The sequence below is a fragment of the Chinchilla lanigera genome, unplaced genomic scaffold (assembly GCF_000276665.1).
Source record: "Chinchilla lanigera isolate Chin_1 unplaced genomic scaffold, ChiLan1.0 scaffold00112, whole genome shotgun sequence".
Taxonomy (NCBI): Eukaryota; Metazoa; Chordata; class Mammalia; order Rodentia; family Chinchillidae; genus Chinchilla; species Chinchilla lanigera.
In genome coordinates, this window is record NW_004955513.1 from 416217 (window position 1) to 433658 (window position 17442).

At 58.8% G+C, this 17442-nt stretch overlaps 1 protein-coding gene across 1 annotated transcript in view; it reads left to right on the forward strand.

Annotated features, from left to right (window-relative positions):
* Hmcn2 (hemicentin 2) overlaps positions 1 to 17442 on the forward strand; it is a gene marked incomplete in the record, with an annotated part of 130718 nt that overhangs the window by 112727 nt on the left and 549 nt on the right. Inside the window, 14 exon segments of the mRNA XM_013506721.1 lie at positions 28 to 109; positions 6308 to 6577; positions 9704 to 9853; positions 11150 to 11287; positions 11386 to 11507; positions 11786 to 12023; positions 12875 to 12937; positions 13035 to 13157; positions 13316 to 13450; positions 14354 to 14482; positions 14913 to 15233; positions 15594 to 15713; positions 16305 to 16431; positions 17290 to 17442. Coding sequence (XP_013362175.1) covers positions 28 to 109; positions 6308 to 6577; positions 9704 to 9853; positions 11150 to 11287; positions 11386 to 11507; positions 11786 to 12023; positions 12875 to 12937; positions 13035 to 13157; positions 13316 to 13450; positions 14354 to 14482; positions 14913 to 15233; positions 15594 to 15713; positions 16305 to 16431; positions 17290 to 17442 — 2171 coding nt within the window.

A 17442-nucleotide genomic window follows, 5' to 3' on the forward strand; every position in this document is an offset into this window, starting at 1 on the left:
CCTTCCTGAGCCCCTGTCTCCCCTCAGATGGCCGATGCGGGGCAGTACCAGTGCCTGGCTGAGAACGAGGTGGGCGCCGTGAAGAAAGTGGTGACCCTCGTCCTACAGAGTGAGTCCCGCCCTGGCCCTGGGCCTGGACGCCTGTCCCCAGCAGGAGGAGATGCAGAGGGGTGCTCAGGGGCAGCTGTGGCTGCGTAACAAATGTTTGTTTGGAACCCACAACTGAAGTCCTACGAAATGTTGCTGAAGTGTGGGGTCCAGTTGTTTACATCTCAAGGCCGCCATTGAGGTCCTCATGGCGATGCTAAGCGCTCTCTGAACCCCAGGGTAACCCGAGAGAGTCTCCACAAGGACTTTGCAGAGAGCAGTGTGCTGAGACAAACGCATGTGCAGAGAAGGCATGTGTTACAAGGGTGTGACGCCATGAGCTTTCATAATGGGAGTCCATGCAGGTCCCTGGCACAGCCCTTCCAAACACTGCCCCCACCCCAGTAATATAATCCCAAGTTGGCCTGTTTTTATTTCTTTAAAAACACAGTTTTATTGAGATATGATTTATAAGCCATAAGACCTGTCCATTTGCATGGTGGAATAGTATATAGCCTTAAAAAGGGAGGCAATCCTGGCACATGCTACAATATGACATGCAAGAGCCCTGAGGACATTGTGCTAGGGGAAATAAGCCAGGTTCTCTTATGTGACGTCTGTAGAGCAGTCAGATTCACAGCGGCAGAGAAGGAGGTGGTTGCCGGTGCTTGGAAGAGGAGGAGGAGGGGAGTTGTTGGTGCTTTAATGGGTACAGAATTGGATTTTGCTGCCCGAAAAAGTTCTGGTGCCGGGTTGCACAACAACATGACACAACAATGCAGAACTGAACACTTCAAAAAGGTTCCTCTGATAACACTTAAGTTGTCTGTTTTTTACCACTTTTCCTGCGAGCAGTGCTGGGGATGGAACCCTCCCCTCCCTCTCCCTCCCCCTCTTGGTCCCCGCCCTTTTCGTACAGGATCCAGAAGGTTCACGCAGTGGAGTCTTCCAGCTTGGCTTCTTCCCTTTGTGTGTTCTTGAGTCAGCCATCTGCCAGGAGGCCATTCCTCTTCACAGCCAAATAGTATTCCACCGTATGCATGGACCACATTTTGTTTATCATTCACCAATCACCAGGCATTGGCAACTTTCCAATTTTTGGCCTTTTTTTTTTTTTTTTTTTTTTGAGTCAGGGTCTTGCTATGTAGTCTGGCTGGCCTTGAACTCACTATGTAGCCCAGGCTGGCCTTGAACTTGTGGCAATCCTCGTGCCTCAGCCTCCTGAGTTCTGGGATCACAGGCGTGCACCACCGTACCTGGCCAGTTTCTGACAACCATAAACAATGCTGGTGTAACATTTGTGTCCAAGCGTCTGCACGGATGTACTCTTTCCTTCCTCTTGGGTAAATTCCCAGGAGTCTGAGTGCTGGGTAGGCGTGTCCTAACTTCTTTTAGAAACTAGCCAATGGGCTGTAGTTTTTGCTTTCCTTCCAGCAGCGTGTGAGGTCTTGGTTTTTCTGCATGCTCGACTGTACTTGCATCTTGTGTCTGCCCCCGGGCCGCCTGGGCAGCTTCTCTGGCTGCACCTGTTCCCAGCGGGCCCCTACTTTTCGCTGAATTATGTTATTAATAAGTTGCAAGGCTCCTTTACAGAGTGAGGACAAGCGGGGACAAGTCCTTCTCCAGATACACAAGTCATAGATGTTTTCCTACTTTGCAGCTTGCCTTTGCCTTTTCTTAATGGTGACATGGAAAAAGCAGAAGTTGTAACATTTAATGAAATTGAGGTTTATCATTTTTGCACTGTTTGGATCGTATCTTGTGTTATATCTAAAACACATCTTTGCCTAACCTAAGGTCACATTTTCTTCTAAGATGTCCACAGTTGTAGGGGGTTTTTGTTGCTTTTTTTGTTTATTTATTTTGGTTCTGGGAATTGAACTTGCCGGGCAGGCACTGTGCCACTGAGCTGCATCTTGACCTAGTTGCAGTTTTTATATCATTTAGGTCTGTGGTCTGTTTTGAGTTCATTTTCCTGTGAGTCATGTGTCTAAATTCCTTTTTTATTGCTTTTGGTAGCAGGGGTTGAATCCAGGGCTTTCACACTAAGCTATATCCCCAGATGTTGTTAAATTTTTATTTTGCAACAGGAGCTCACAATGTCCCTAAGTTGCCAGGCGGGGCTCAAAGTAACCATCCTCCTGCCTCAGCCTCCCAGAGCGCTGGGGTTACAGGTGCGTGTCACCATGCCCTGTTGCTTTTTTTCTTTCTTTCTTCTTTTCCTTTATGGATATCCATTTGTTCCAGTATCATTTATGCAGAGCTTTTGTTTCTCTCTGTGACATTTTGTAGTTTTTGCTATAAAGTTTTAAACTTCTTTGTTAAATTAATTACTAAACATTCTATTATTTTGGTTGCTTTTTTTTTTTTTTTTAGATACAGGGTCCCTCTGTGTAGTTCAGGTTGGCCTTGAACTCACTATGCAGCTGAGGCCTCAAACTCAGAGATCCTTCTGTCTCAGCCTCCTGAATATTGGGATTATAGGTGTGTGCCACGGAACCTGGAATGGATGCTATTTTTGATCCAATAGTTTTCTTAGATTGATTTTTCATTGTTCATATGCAGAAACACAATTGGTTTTTATATCTTGGTCTTGTATCCCGCCGCCTTACTAACTTAGTTCCTGGTCCTGGTCATTTCCTGGTGGGTTCCTTGGCGCTTTCTACGCAAAGGACTTCCTGGCGGTCGCTGATGAGTAGGGACAGGACGGCCTTGGTCTTGGCCCGCTCTATGTCCTGACTTCTTGCACGGCCCTTCTGCAGGCTGAGTTCCTGCCGCAGAGCTGGGCACGGCGTGAGCAGACACCTTTAGTCCTCAGCGTGCCGCGTAGCACGCAGTCTGTGGCAGTCAGGCGGAGGCCTGGGCTCGCAGCCGCCCTCGGTGCGGGAGGGAATGCCCTGTCACAGTGTGCAGGGATCTTTGCCGAGCGAGAAGGGCTCTGGTTCTGGACCAGCTGTAATGCACACACTTCCCCGGGTCTGTGCGGTGCTGGGCACAGCGAAAGCCTCAGCCTCCCCTCCACAGGGAACTCAGGGAGGAGGAAGATGGCCTGAGGGCCTTGCGACCCAGGCACAAAGTAATGACAACTCCCTCCCACCTCCTGGGTGGGCTTGGACGCCAGCAACCTGGGAGCGCCAGCAGCCCCCACAAATAATCAAACTAAACTGCCACCAAGCTCCTGTTCTCTCCTGCCACAAGACTAGGAAAGCACGACCCAGCAAGAAAGAAAACTTCCAGACTAGAATGCTGTGCTCCAGCCAGGCCCCATAAAAACCACAGCCCCACCCCATTAACAAACACAGAGGGACCCCATGGGGCGGCCACGCTCCCCATCCTGGGGTCAGAGGTCCAGCAGGAGACCTGGGCGTCCTCATCCCTTGGTAGCAGTGGCCGGCACCTCCTTTCCCAGCAACAGAGAGGAGGCTGCTAAACTGGAAGAGCTGTGGAAGAACCAGTCTCAAAGCAGGTGTGATGCGCACTCCTGTGACTTTGGCCACGGGGAGCCTGAGGCAGGAGGAGGATTGCAACTTGAGCCTGGCCTGAGCAATTTAGGACGCAATTTAGGACGCAATTTAGGACGCAATTTAGGATGCAATTTAGGACTACCTGTCTCAAAATTAAAAAATGAAAAGGGAAGTGACTCGGTGGTGGAGAGCTTGCCTTAAGCCGCAGGACTGACAGAGATAGAGACAGGGACAGAGACAGTCTGCCTCACATACTCTAATGGAAATTCACCGGCCAGGTCAGGAACAGAGACATCTCGACTTGAATGAGAGAAGAAGGTGCAGGGAGGTCGTGGGAGAGGGCATGGAGTGTGACTCACCAGACCAGGATTTAAAAGTTGCCATCAGGAAACCACTTCAAGGAGCAATGACAAACGCGCTGGAGACGTGAGGAAGGAGATTTTCAGCCGGGCGGCGGCTGCAGAGCTGCTCGGATCGGCCAGGTCCTACCTCCCCCCACGGCCCTCCAGGTCTCCCTGCGGGGGTCACACCTGCCACACCAAGGGCACGGCGGGCAGTGTCCAGCTGGCGACGCGCCCCTTGCGTCCGGCTTCTCCGCAGCCTCAGCCCCACGCTGGCAGGGCGGCCGTCTCCCATCCGTCTCGGCGGTTTTCCCTCTGGGTCTGTTTCCCTCCTCCCCCTGTTCCAGCCAGCCTGCCCTAGTCACAGGATGACAGTCAGGGTGACAGCTGCAGTGGTGGGGCCGGTCCTGGGCAGGAGGGCCACAGAGTCCCACTGATCTGATCCAAGGTCCTAGAAGCTTTTTGTGGACAAGGGAGTCTCCATAGGTTGCACACCTTTCATTGATTCTAGATCCCTGAAATTTGAAAGTGTACATATATTGTTTTGGTTTTTTGAGACAGGGGTCTCCCTATGTAGTCCAGGCTGGGCTTCAGTTACAGGTGATCCTCCTGCCTCAGCATCCTGAGCGCTAGGATTATAGGTATGTGACACCACACCCGGCAAAAACATTTTTGTAGTGGAATCTTACTATGGTCTCTGGTATCAGACTGCCTTTGCACCCACTGTGGATGGCACACATGTGCCGTTCCTGTGGAATCGGTTCATGCCCGTTGCTGGCTGGTTTTCTATTTTGTGAAGACGCCGTCATTTGCCTCACAGATTCCACTGCAGGTGGTTTCCAGGCCGGGGCGATCCTGAGCAGACTTGCTCAGACTCTTCCAGTGAGCCCAAGTCTGTGTGGTCTGCAAGTCATTAGGATGTCACCCCGGAGCAGAACTGGGGGGTCTTACAACGCACGTGCCCAGCTCTAGGAGAAACCAGTTGCCCTGGACAAGGACTTGGCTCCCAAGGATGGGTTCACACCTGAAACCCAGGACCTGGGGTCCCACCTGGACAAAGAATGCACAGCTATGATTGGGTTGAGGACCCTGAGATTGGGAGATTGTCTCAGGTTACCCTAGGGTTCTTAGAGAAGAGAGGCAGCTGGACATGGTGGTGCATGCCTGTCATCCCAGCACTCGGGAGGCTGAGGCAGGAGGACTGCTGTGAGTTTGAGGCCAGCCAATGCTACACAGTGAGTCTAAGACCAACCTGAACCACATAGTGAAACTCTGTCTCAAAACACCAAAACAGAAAAGGAAGGAAGGAAGAAAGAAAACAGCTGGGCGTGGTGGCGCGTGCCTGTCGTCCCAGCACTCGGGAGCCTGACACAGGGGATTCTTCATGAGTTTGAGACTGGCCTGGGCTACAAAGTGAGCTCAAAAGCAGCCTGAACTGCATAGCAAGACCTTGTCTCAAAAAGACAAAAAAAAAAAAAAAAAAAAAGAGAGAGAAAGAAAGAAGGAAAGAAAGAAAAAGAAAAAGAACAAACAAGAAAGGAGAAACCAAGGGAAATGAGCTACACAGGGCCACAGGCTCCGGCGGACACAGTCAGAGGAAGGGGTCGTGTGACCCGGAACAAAGGGATGAGTGGGTTCCCCTCCCCACCCGAGCTCCTGGAGGAGGCATGGCGCGGTGGCTCCAGCCCAGTGACACTTCTGGCCTCCAAGCTGCTAGAACGCACATCCCGCGACCCTGACTACCACTTGCGGCGTTCATGACAGCCCCTGAGGGAGGCTGAGGCCGGCAGAGCCCTCCACAGTGGCTGCCCCTCTCTGTGTCCTCCTGCGGCGTGTGAGCCCCACTAGCCCTGCAGCCTCTCCAGCGCTGGGTGTTTCCATCTGCATCCCTGGGATCCTCATTGGAAGCACTGTCCCCATCTGCAGATGAGAAAGCAGAGGGCCGGGGAGAGCCCTGGGAGAGTCACTCACAGCCAGGATCCCAGCTGCATCCGTGTCACAGGGCCCCAGCGATGTCACCTGTGTCACTGGAAACAACTTAAGTGCCCTAGAATGGAGGGTTTTTTTTTTTGTGGTACCAGGAATCGAACTCAGGACCTTGCACTTGCCAGGCAGGCATTTGCGCAGCTGAGCTAAATCCCCAGCTAGAATGGAGGTTTATTGAGCAAGTCACAACAGGATCGAGCAATGGGATGCCAGCAGCCCCTAAAAACGAACGCTTAATGACGTGGATGGTAGCCGACACTGGGGTGAGGGAGGGAGTGCGCAGGCTGTAACTGAGCCCCCAGACCCTGTCCGCCCCTTATTTTCTCATCCTGGTCTTTCTGCGTCGTCAGACGTGTCTAAATGAATGTGTGTCACTGCAACAGACAAAAATAACTCCATATTCCTAAAAGCTGCCCGGGTCTCCCACAGGTCCGCCGGTGTTCCAGGCGGAGCCCCAGGACATCACAGCGAGGCCCGGTGAAGACGTGGTCCTGCGGTGCCAGGCCACTGGAGAGCCAGGACCCACCATCGAGTGGCTGCGTGCGGGGCGACCCTTGCGGGCTGGCCGGCGACTCTGGACCCTGCAAGACGGGAGCCTGGCGCTGGAGCGTGTGGAGGCTGGGGACGCCGGGGCGTACGAGTGCGTTGCTCACAACCTCCTGGGCTCTGCCACCGCCAGGGCGCTCCTGGTTGTGAGAGGTACGAGACATCGCTGCCCGGGTCTCTGTGGACACTGGCAGGGGCTCCTGTACCCTGGGGGCTTGTGTCTCACTTTGCGGGTATCTGACCCACTGCGCGGCTGGCACATGGTCTGGCCAGGGAAGCGGTCGGATGGGTCACAGCTCAGAGATGTCACTAAGCCTGCTGTCTCAGGACTCTTCAACTCTCCTCTCCCTTGGGCCAGACCAGAATTTAAAGTTAAAGAAATGGGCAATCCTGAGAAACCACAGGAAAATAATATGGACCTGCACAAAGGAAGGTTACAGAATACTATTTCTGGGTGGCCTGTGCCCTGTAGCAAACAGTCCATAGGTATGGCTTTGGATCCCTCCCTTGTCCCTGGAAAATGTAACCAATTATGGCCATACGCAACCTCAGAATCATTCTCCATAGAACACTTCTCTGGCCCCATCCCTAGCAGACATCACCACACACAGTGTCCCATAGAACCCTTCTCCAGTGCTGTGCCTAGCAGAATCACCAATCTACCAATGCATACGATGTCAGAGTTTCTCTCCATAGAAGCCTGCTCCAACCCTGTCCATGGCAGACATGACCAATCTACCACCGTACACCATGTCAGGCTTTCTCTTCATAGAATCCTTCTCTAGCCCCATCCATGACAGGCATCACCAATCTATCACCACATACCATGTCAGACTCTCTCCGTACAACCCTTCTCCAGGCATAGAACCCTTTTCCCCACTAACTGGAATTGGGATTTGGTCCTGTGTCACTTGAAACCCAAGCACTGGAAGTTCAACATTGTGACACCAGCCGGGAATGCTCTCGGGAGTGGCTTCACAGCCGGGGACTGCGCTCTGTTTCCTGGCTTGGTCCTCCCCACTCCTGTTGACCTGCACGTGGCCTCTGGGTTGGCTTCCCAGGCCAGGCTGGCAGGCACAGTGCTGCACGCTGGGGCTTAAGCAGCACCTGCTGCCTGTCTCATGGCCCTGGAGGCATGACGGGCAAGGCCGTCATGGGCAGGGTTGGTCTGTGAGGGCCCGTCCCCAGCTTCTGGTGAGGTGCTGCTGTCCTTCATTGTCAAGGGGCATTGCGCCTGTGTGTCTATCTCTGAATTTCCCTTTTCTACTTATTATTATTATTATTATTCCTTTTGGCTTTTTGAGACAAGGTCTCACTGTGTAGCCCAGGCTGGCCCCAAACTCATGGCAATCCTCCTCCTGCCTCAGCCTCCTGAGTGCTGGAATTACTGGCGTGCACCACCACACCAGGCTCCCCTTCCTAGAAGGATGCAGGCATACTGGATTAGGGCCCACCTTAACAACCTCACTGCCACTCTGCAAAGATCCTAAGGCTGCAGTCAGAGGCCCGAGGTTAGGGCTCCAACATGAGAATTTGGGCAGCATGTCACAACCCAACCCTTGACAGCCTCCTTATTTTTCATGGAAATAGTTCTTTCCCCTTCATGTTTGCTCCTTGCAGAAAGGCCAGAACATACAGAAATCTGAGAAGGAAGAAGTAATTATCTCCCATAATTCAGTTACCAGAAATAGGTTGGGCCATGATTTGGGGATGCGTTTGCCTACTTTTTCTCTGAGTGGAAAGATTTTCTTTTTTTTTTTTTTTTTTGCAAAAAAGGAGGTCGTCTTTATAGCCTGCTGTGGGTAAGGCCGCTCTGTCTTGGGTGATGTCCCCCAGTAGCCAGCCAGGGTCCCCTCTCCTCGGCTGGCTTTCTCTTACGGCATGGACGTGACTTCTCTGCATCTCTGTTGGCTGTGTGAGACAGCAAGTTTCCTTTCCCCGTTTCTACTCTCAGGACCAAACTGCGGGCCATCTCGGTGTGCCGGCCTGAACGTTTCTCCAGGGTAAACTCCGCAAGGGCCTTTCTTAGGTCAAATGAGTTTTTGTTTTGGTTTTGTTGTGTTGTTTTCACTTTTGTCCTTGTCATTTTATATAGTGAGGACTGAACCCAAGGTTTTCACACTGAGCTCCATCCCCAGCCCCTTTTTTATTTTTTACCTTGAGACAGGGTCTTATTAAGTTGTTAAATTGTCCAGGTTAGGCATAAACTTGCAATCCTTCTGCCTCAGCTTCCCAGAGTGCTGGGATTACAGGGCTGCACCGCCATGTCCAGCTAAAGGGAGGTTTTGAGGCTTCCTGGCCACAAGCTTATTTCTCCCTTCCCTGCCTGCCTCACCCCTCCTTCCCAGCCAGGCTGATAGGTCCCAGTTCTGATCTTGTTGGGGAAAAGGAGCTGCAGAGACACCCCTGGCCCAAGAAATGAGAAGTGGCTTCCCTTTCCTGGACTCTGAGGTCCTGTCCTTTGCAAGCCTGCTGGGTCACACTTCTGCCTCACCATCCTGGCTCCTTCCCAGCCCCTCATTAGCAGGCCTAGGCTCCCCCCGCCACCCCAGAGCAGCAGGTCCGCGTGGGACACATCCCAGCCCAGCGCAAATCTCATCAGCCCCGGCCCCAGGCTGCAGGAAGTGGCCTCGCTTCCTAGAATCAGCGCTCACCAGGCCCCTCATTTACCCATTTAGGATCCTGGTGTTCTCTGTTATTTTTTGACAGATCATGGGCAGATTGCTGCTAATGTCCCCTGAGAGCTGGCGGAAGGAGGGCAGGCTAACTTCTGCCCCTTGCGCTCGGGAATGCCAGCTGCCCAGCGGAGGCGGCTGCCCATTAGACAGAGGAAGCCCCCCTCCCAGCTGCAGAGCGGCCCTGGCAGACTGCCTGGCACTGCTAGGAAGCCACCCCACCCCAGCCAGTCCAGCTGCAGGGCGCTGGGCCAGGGCCCCTGATGGAATGGGGGCCTCAGCTGATGGCATGCAGCTCTGCATGGTGCCCACCCCTCCAGGGTGCCGGCCCCTGCCGTCTCCCACTCCTGGCATGTACAGACCAGCGGATGTCCTGCGTGTCCCAGGGCCATCTCCTCATTTCTCAGACCAGCCCACTCACTGGGGCACCTGAGCACATGCTCGCTTCTCTCCCAGAGTCAGGATGCCCTGGGCATTAAGTCTGAGAGTCAGCTGTGTGTCCTTGGGGAAGTTACTGCCCTTCTCTGAGCTTCACTGTTCTCTTCTTGCTCGTCCCGAGGGCGTGGGTGGTGAGTGTCACCGTTGTCCTTGTGCTTCCTCACAGAGCACCCCCAGGGCAGCCGGGGCAGCATGATTGGGGTGATCAACGGCCGGGAGTTCGGCGTGGCCACGCTCAACACCAGTGTGCAACAGGAGGCGCTTTCCGGAGTCACCACCATCCGGAGCAGCGTGAGCCGCATCCCGGCGGACGTGGGTGAGTGGGGGCTGGCGTGGCGCTTCATCGAGGCCCCCAGTCCCTGCCCATCGGGGACCCTCCAGCAGGTGCTGGAGCAGAAAGCAGTAAGGCTGTTCTCAGAGGCTTGCCCAGGGCCTGGTGCCTAGAGATCTGGCCCCCTAAGTAATCCCACTACTTGGGAGGCTGAGGCAGGAGGACTGCTAGTTGAAGGCCAACCTGGACCAATGAGGGAGACCTTGTCTTTAAATAAAAACATGGAAAGAGCTGGACATGTAGCACGGCGGAGGAACACCTGCATGTGTGAGCCCCAGGCTGAATCCTCAGTACTCCACAGACACACACTGGTTAGGTTTAAGAGGCTGCAGGGCCCCAGAAAGTGGTGTTTGACGCCCCTGGGTGCTCTGTGAAGGGTCGCCAGAAATGGTTAAGGGACATGGGGTGCAGGCAAGGGAGGGGAAACGGGAAGACTCCAGTTGGCTGGAGAGCCCAGAGAGCCAAGCGCGGGCACGCGGGCACGGGCGCGTCCACAGCGTGCTCTGAGCACGCAGCTCTGTGGAGGCCCGCAGCCCGGCCCGGTGGGCCTCGCCACCTCCTCTCCCTGGAGCGGTTCCCCCACAGCCGCTCCAACCCCAAGCTCGTGTGCACAGCAGGGTCCAGCGGCTTTGGCCGGCGTCACCAGAGATGCCCGCGGCTGCTCCTGCAGCTGCAGCAGCCACAGGGCGCACCTGGGCTCAGCCAGGGGCCCAGCTCCGTCCTGCCAGCATCCCCGAGCTGCCGCCAGCCCTGGCCCCGCGAGGCTGGGCATGGGCAGTGCCCCACCCGTCTGTGCCCAAGCATCACAGGAAGGCCCAAGAGCGCTTCTCGGGGGCAAACTGTCAGCTCTGTTTTCTAAGTCAGTGTTTGGGACAATCTCTCTCCTGGGCTCTTCCTGAGGTTGTCTCCAGACTAGGAAATGCAGCTGATTTTCAGCTCAGCCCAGCAAATGGGTAACGATTTACCTGCAGAGTGCCAGGCTCCCTGGCAGCTTAGTGACCCTCAACCTGAAGGGCGGAGCTGATTATCTCCAAGTTACAGATATTTCTTCACACGAATTTACTCATTTTCACAACTATTCCATGAAGAGATACTTGCCTTTACTGTTTCCCAGGTTCTGGTAAATAACCAGTGCAAATCGTCCCAAGGCTGTGCAGGAGCAGGAGGGAAAGGGCGGAGCCGTCCTGGGGGCAGTGGGGAGCCACAGAGGGCCCTTGAGCGGGAGAGTGCCCACCCCGAACATCCAGCCCTAACCTGGCCTCTGCACCCTACCCTGTCCAGGGCCTCTGATGCGGGTACTGGTGGTCACCATCGCCCCCATCTACTGGGCCCTGGCTGGAGAGAGCAAGGAGGCACCAAATGGCCTTTCCTTGACGGGTGGCAGCTTCCAGCAGGAGTCACACGTGGAGTTTGCTACAGGTGAGCAGGGTCTGCCCTGAGGGAGGCAGGAGGAGGCTGAGCTCCGGACCCGGGACCCCTCCCCGAAGTGACCCTGGCCGGCCGGGGCTGGATTGCAGGGGAGCTGCTCAGGATGACCCAGGTGGCTCGGGGCCTGGACCCGGACGGGCTCCTGCTCCTGGACGTGGTGGTCAATGGCGCTGTCCCCGAGGCCCTGGCGGACGAAGACCTCCAAGTGCAGGTGGGGGTGCAGACCCGGTAAGGGCGAGGAGGGTGTGCTGCGCCCAGCACCCCTAAGCACCAGGCCCTTCCTTCCCAGCCCCTGCACAGGGGCAGCTGCCGGCCCCGCCCTGGGTTGCCCAGTGCTTGGAGGAAGAGAGCTGCTGGCCCGGGGGTCCCTCAGCACCCCAGCCCTTGGGTTGGGGCCTTACAAGTGGAAACCCCTGGCCACCCTCTCCTCCTCCCCCTCCCTCCTGCTCCCTCTCCTCTGCCCTCCCCCTCTTCGCTCTCCCCCTGCAGGACTTCGAGGAGCGCTATGTGCAGACAGGGCCCGGCCAGCTCTTCGTGGGCTCCACGCAGCGCTTCCTCCACAACAACATCCCTGGACTCCTCCGCTGCAACCACAGCATCCGGTACGCAGCAGCGCGGGGCCCCCAGCCCCAGCTGGTGCAGCACCTCCGGGCCTCGGCTATCAGCTCGGCCTTCGACCCTGAGGCCCAGGCCCTGCGCTACCAGCTCACCTCGGCCCTGCAAGCTGGTGAGGCCCCGTCCTTCATCTCTACCCTACTGCTCCCGCTAAAGCCGGCCAGGGTCAGGGGCTCCGACAGGGACGCGCAGCCCCAGGCCCGGCTGTGAGGCCACGCCACGCCCATGTTCTCCCGAGGGTGCTGCACAGAGGGCCCGGCCCTGGGCCCAGGAGCCTCCTTGAACCCCTGTGACCCCGCAACCCTGCGGTCTCAGCGAGGGTTGCTCCTCCTCAGAGGCCCCGAGGCCTCATGCTGGATGAGGCACAGTGGGCCAGCGCAGCGCGGTGGCCAGGCAGACCCTGTTCCTATCGCTTTTTGGCTGGGGACCTCGGGGGGCTGTGTCCCGGTCCCCGGGCTAGGTGTTTCCACCTGCACAGTGGGTGGGTGGGGTGTCCCACAGCGCGCCACCTCTGAAGCCTCATCCGGGCTCTGGGTCCCCTGCATCCAGGCGGCTGTCCTTAGGCTTACTTAAGAGGTGGCATCTCCTCCCAGGCTCCAGAACCCTGTCCCTTGCCATAGTCTCGCTGCCACCTTCATCCTTGCTGCCCATCCCTGACCTGCCTGACCCCGTGCCCACCCTCTGTGCCCACCCGCTGGGTCCTCATGACGGCAGTTTGGACACGTGACCCCCTGCTTTCTACTTCAGGGGTTTTTCCTGAGTCTGCCCAGCCTGCTGCCCTGCCCTGCCGGGAGCCCCTGGCACAGAGACACACCGGGCACGTCCTGTGGCCACCACCTCCCACAGGCGTGGGCGGGGCTCGGTTCCCTGCCTTTCTGGCTCAGGCCGGGGCTGGGCTCCGGGCCGGGAGGATGCTATGACCGGGGCCACCGTGTCCTTAGAGCCTGTCCCTTTGCCTTGCAGAGGAGCATGAGGTGGGGTGCCCTGAGGGCTTTGAGCCGGACGCCCGAGGAGAGTTTTGTGTGGGTGAGCAGCCCCCCTCCCCGGGCAGGGATGCATGCTCTGTCCCCACCAGCTGGCAGGAAGGTCCGTGAGCAAGAACCACAGCTCTGTCCCCCTGCAGACAGGGACGAGTGCACGGGCGGCCCCAGCCCCTGCTCCCACTCCTGTGACAACGTGCCCGGCCGCTTCTCCTGCTCCTGTCCGGCCGGCTTCACCCTGGCCTGGGATGAGAGGAACTGCAGAGGTGCGAGGTGGAGTGTAGTGACACGGAGCTGTCAGGCAGGACATTCATGCGGGGGCTCCCGGCCTGGGACCAAGCTCGCCCGTGCAGGCCGGGCTGGGAGGGGTGCAGGGAGCCCCGGGGACCTGTGTTCAGGCAGCCCCTGCCGTGTCTGTCCCCAGACGTGGACGAATGTGCGTGGGACACCCACCTCTGCCAAGAGGGACAGCGCTGTGTGAACCTGCTCGGCTCCTACCGCTGCCTCCCTGACTGCGGGCCCGGCTTCCGGGTGGCGGCTGACGGGGCCGGCTGCGAAGGTGACAGGCGCGGGGTGGCCAGGACACGCTCCCAGGAAACTAGGGCCTGCCAGTTCAGTGGATAGGGCTGTGTGTGTCACCGGGATGCTGGGCTCTTGGGGGATCAGAAGGAACCCTTGGCAGGACGAAGGCACACAGGGGGCCAGGAGACCCGAGCTGGCCCCGAGGTCTGACCTCAGCTCGCTGGGTCCAGTCCTGGCAGCTCCAGTGCCCTCTGTCCTGCGTTTGACGAAGGGGCACAGGCTAGCCCGAGTGACATGGGCCAGCCTAGTGACGGCCTCAGAACCCTTCTCACCCTGGCAGCCACCTGGGATCAGGGGCACCCCTCAGTGATGCCTTTGGGGTCCATTCTGTGACCCCTCAGAGACGGGGCGCCGTGGCAGGGCAGCGCAGAGACCTGGGGCTCAGACCTGCAGCCAGCCCTCCTCTCAGGCCTCGGGCCACGCCGAGCTTAGGGCTCTTCTGTCCGAGCTGCACGGCCGCTTCTTCCTTTCTTGTTTAGCCCTTTCCTGCACACCCCGGCCCTGAGCTCTGCAAATGCATTGTCTGATTCCGTCCTCGCTCAACCCCAAGAAGAAAGCCCGGCCCAGCCCTCTTTACAGACAGGGAAGCTGAGGCCCAGAGAGGGAAGACCACTTGCCAGAACCTGGCACTCTCTCCAAGGCCACCTTTCGGGGCTGGGGATGTAGCTCAGGGGCACAAGTGCCTGCCTGGCAAGCGCAAGGTCCTGACTTTGATTCCCCGTACCAAAAAAACCAAAAAAAACAAAAAACCCATCTTTAAGCCCCTTCTTTTCCTATGGCCCCAGAGCCCCGAATGCTTGGGGAGGGGGCGCGGTGAGGCCCGGAAGTGGGGTCTCCCTCTGGCAGAGGCTCTGGGCTAAGCCCCGCCCCGACTCCCCAGATGTGGATGAATGCCTGGAGCAGCTGGATGAGTGTCACCACGAGCAGCTCTGTGAGAACACCGCAGGCGGCCACCGCTGCAGCTGCCCCAGGGGGTACCGGACCCAGGGCCCTGGCCTGCCCTGCCTAGGTACGGGACGCCTGACCCTCGCAGGGCCCTGGTGGTGGCCCCTGGCCGTGGGGCAGTGGTGTTTGTGGCCAAGGTGCTGGTGACTTCTGAAACCCAGCAGGCCCTGGACCTATGCTTTACCCTGCAGGCCACCTTCCCTCAAGGCCAAGAGGGGCAGAAAGGTGGTGTCAATGGGGTGCGCCCTAGAGGGGCACAAGGAGTAGAAGGGACCCAAGTGACCACCTGGGGCAGTTGGGTGGGGAGCTGGGGAGGGGGCCTCCTGGCATAGGCTTGGAGGCCCGGAGGAGCCTAGGGGTACCACAGAGGGCTGCTGCAGGGGCAGCCTACACAGCATGTGAGGCACCAGGTTCAAAGGCGGCCTAAGCAATAGAGGCCGCAGGCAGCAGCATGCCTTGAGCTGCGCTGGGTGCCACCTGGCTTCTCTCTGCAGACGTCAATGAGTGCCAGCAGCTGCCTAAGCCCTGTGCCTACCAGTGCCACAACCTCCAGGGTAGCTACCGCTGTCTGTGTCCACCGGGCCATGCCCTCCTCCGCGACGGCAAGGCCTGTATCCCACTTGAGCGGAGGAGACAGAATGTGACCGTTGTCAGCCACCAGGGCCCCTTGGTGCCCTGGCCACGGCCCCGGGCCCCCATCCCCAGTGGCTCTTACCATGCCTGGGTCTCCCGGCAGTCGGGACCCAGAGCCCTGAGCAGTGTGGGCCGGGCCTGGTGCCCACCTGGCTTCATCCGGCAGAACGGCGCCTGCGTGGGTAAGGCCGGGCCCCGTCACAGAGTAATGCACTCCTGTGTTATCTTGGGCCCCTGGGCTGGGCATGGGCACCCCCAAGAGCTCATGGGCAGGTGGATGGCTGCTGGGGCTGAGAGGGGTAAAGTAGAGGTGGCTCTGCCTGGCATATGGTGGTCTCTGCCCTGGTCCTTGGTGACAGAGGCCGAGGCAGGGTGGTGTGTCCACTGCCGCCAAGCCCAGGGGCTCTCCAAGCCCTGCAGCTGGGGCTGGGTGCCAGGCCAGGAGTGGGCTGTGGTAGGCAGGAGCTGGCAGGTGGGCAGGAGGCCCACAGCAAGTGCGTGACTTGGTCTCTCTACCCTGTCCCTACCCCATGGCCCACCAGACCTTGATGAGTGCCAGGTGCGCAGCCTGTGCCAACACACCTGCCGGAACACCGAGGGCAGCTACCAGTGCCTCTGTCCTGCTGGCTACCGCCTCCTGCCCAGCGGGAAGAACTGCCAGGGTGAGTGGGCAGCGCCCACACGCGGCGGGGTCTTGGCCGTCTCCAGAGAGGTCCTGGGCGCCCCCGCCAGGCAGGAGGGCTGATCCGGCCTGGGTGTCCCCAAACAACCCTCTGGCGTCCCTGAGCCTCAGCTTCCTTGCTGGTGAAGCAGGGGAACCCAGCACCCCTTGCACGGCTGGGGGAGACCCAGGAGGGTGGGCACAGCCGCTGCAGGTGGCTGTCGTGCCACCCTCTGGCCCTCACCTTCCCTGCTGCTTCCTGCCAAGCAAAATGGGACTCAGAGCCAACCCTTATGCTCTGCCATGGGCCTTGGGCACGCTGGGCGGGAGGGGAAGCCAGTCCCTGGTGCAACCCCACTCTCTCCCGGCTGTCCAGCTGGGCACCAGGTTCCCAGCGTCCTCACGGGGCCACTATCGCGCCCTGCCAAGTCCCAACCCCGGGACGGTGGGGAGGGTGCCGAGGGCCTCAGGCTGGGCTGAGGCCAGGCTGCTGAGGACGGGCGCTGCCCACCTGGGAAGGCCTTGCTCTCCCACGCCCCTCACCCACGCCTTCTCTGGTTCCCACCTTCGCCCGCCTGACATCGCCACCCAGACATCAATGAGTGCGAGGAGGATGGCATCCAGTGTGAGCCGGGCCAAATGTGCTTCAACACCCGCGGCGGCTTCCAGTGCGTGGACACGCCCTGCCCCGACACGTACCGGCAGGGCACCAGCCCCGGGTAGGCAGGCCGGCTGGGGCGGGCACCCCTCATCCGCAGGAGCCGGGCAGCTCCCGCCCTGCTCCGTGTGGCAGTGTGCACCAGCCCGCCGCTGTGTTCCCACATGGTGACAGGGCGGGCGCGCGTGGGACATGGACACAGGCAGGCCAGAGTTGGCAGAAAGCGGGGGACACACCCCCCAGGCCCCAGCCACAGAAACCAGAGATGCACCCCAAACCTCAGCACTCACACAGGAGCGCACAAGGTTTCCTCCACGCCCTCGCAGGCGCTGCAGGTTCTCACACAGAGAGCGGCACAGAGCCGGGCTGGGGCCCAAGCCTGTGATCCCAGGACCGAGGGAGGCTGAGGCAGGAGGGTCGGGAGTTCGAGCCCCGCCGGGGCAATTTAGCAAGACCTTGTCTCAAAAAATAAAAAGGACTGGAGATGTAGCTCAGTGGTGCCATCCCTCTGGGTTTGATCCCAGCGCCATTAAAAAAAAGTCACAGAAACTCCCGGGAGCCAGGAGCTGCTGGAGGGGGGATTTCCGGGACAAGGCGTCGCCCTGACCTTACAAGCCGGCAGCCGCAGCTGGTGGAGCCGTGGGTGCCCCTGCAGGGCCGAGCACGCGTCTCTGAGCCTCTGCCCGGCGCTCTGCAAAAACAGCGGTGACTCAGCCACCGCGGGCCCGGGGGCGCTGGCTCTGTCGCCGCCCGGCTGCCTGGCGAAGACTCGGGCCGAGAGGGACGGGCACCTCGCTGGCTCCCTCCGGCCTGGCGCTCGCAGGGAGGGCACGCGGGGCGGGGGCGCAGGCGGGACCGCGTGGACCCGGGTGGCGACCGCGTCGCTCTGTCTGTCTGTCCGTCCGTCCGTGGCCCACAGGACCTGCTTCCGCCGCTGCTCGCAGGACTGCGACGCCGAGGGCCCCGCCACGCTGCAGTACCGGCTGCTGCCGCTGCCCCTGGGCGTGCGCGCCCACCACGACGTGGCGCGCCTGGCCGCCTTTTCCGAGCCCGGCGTCCCCGCCGACCGCAC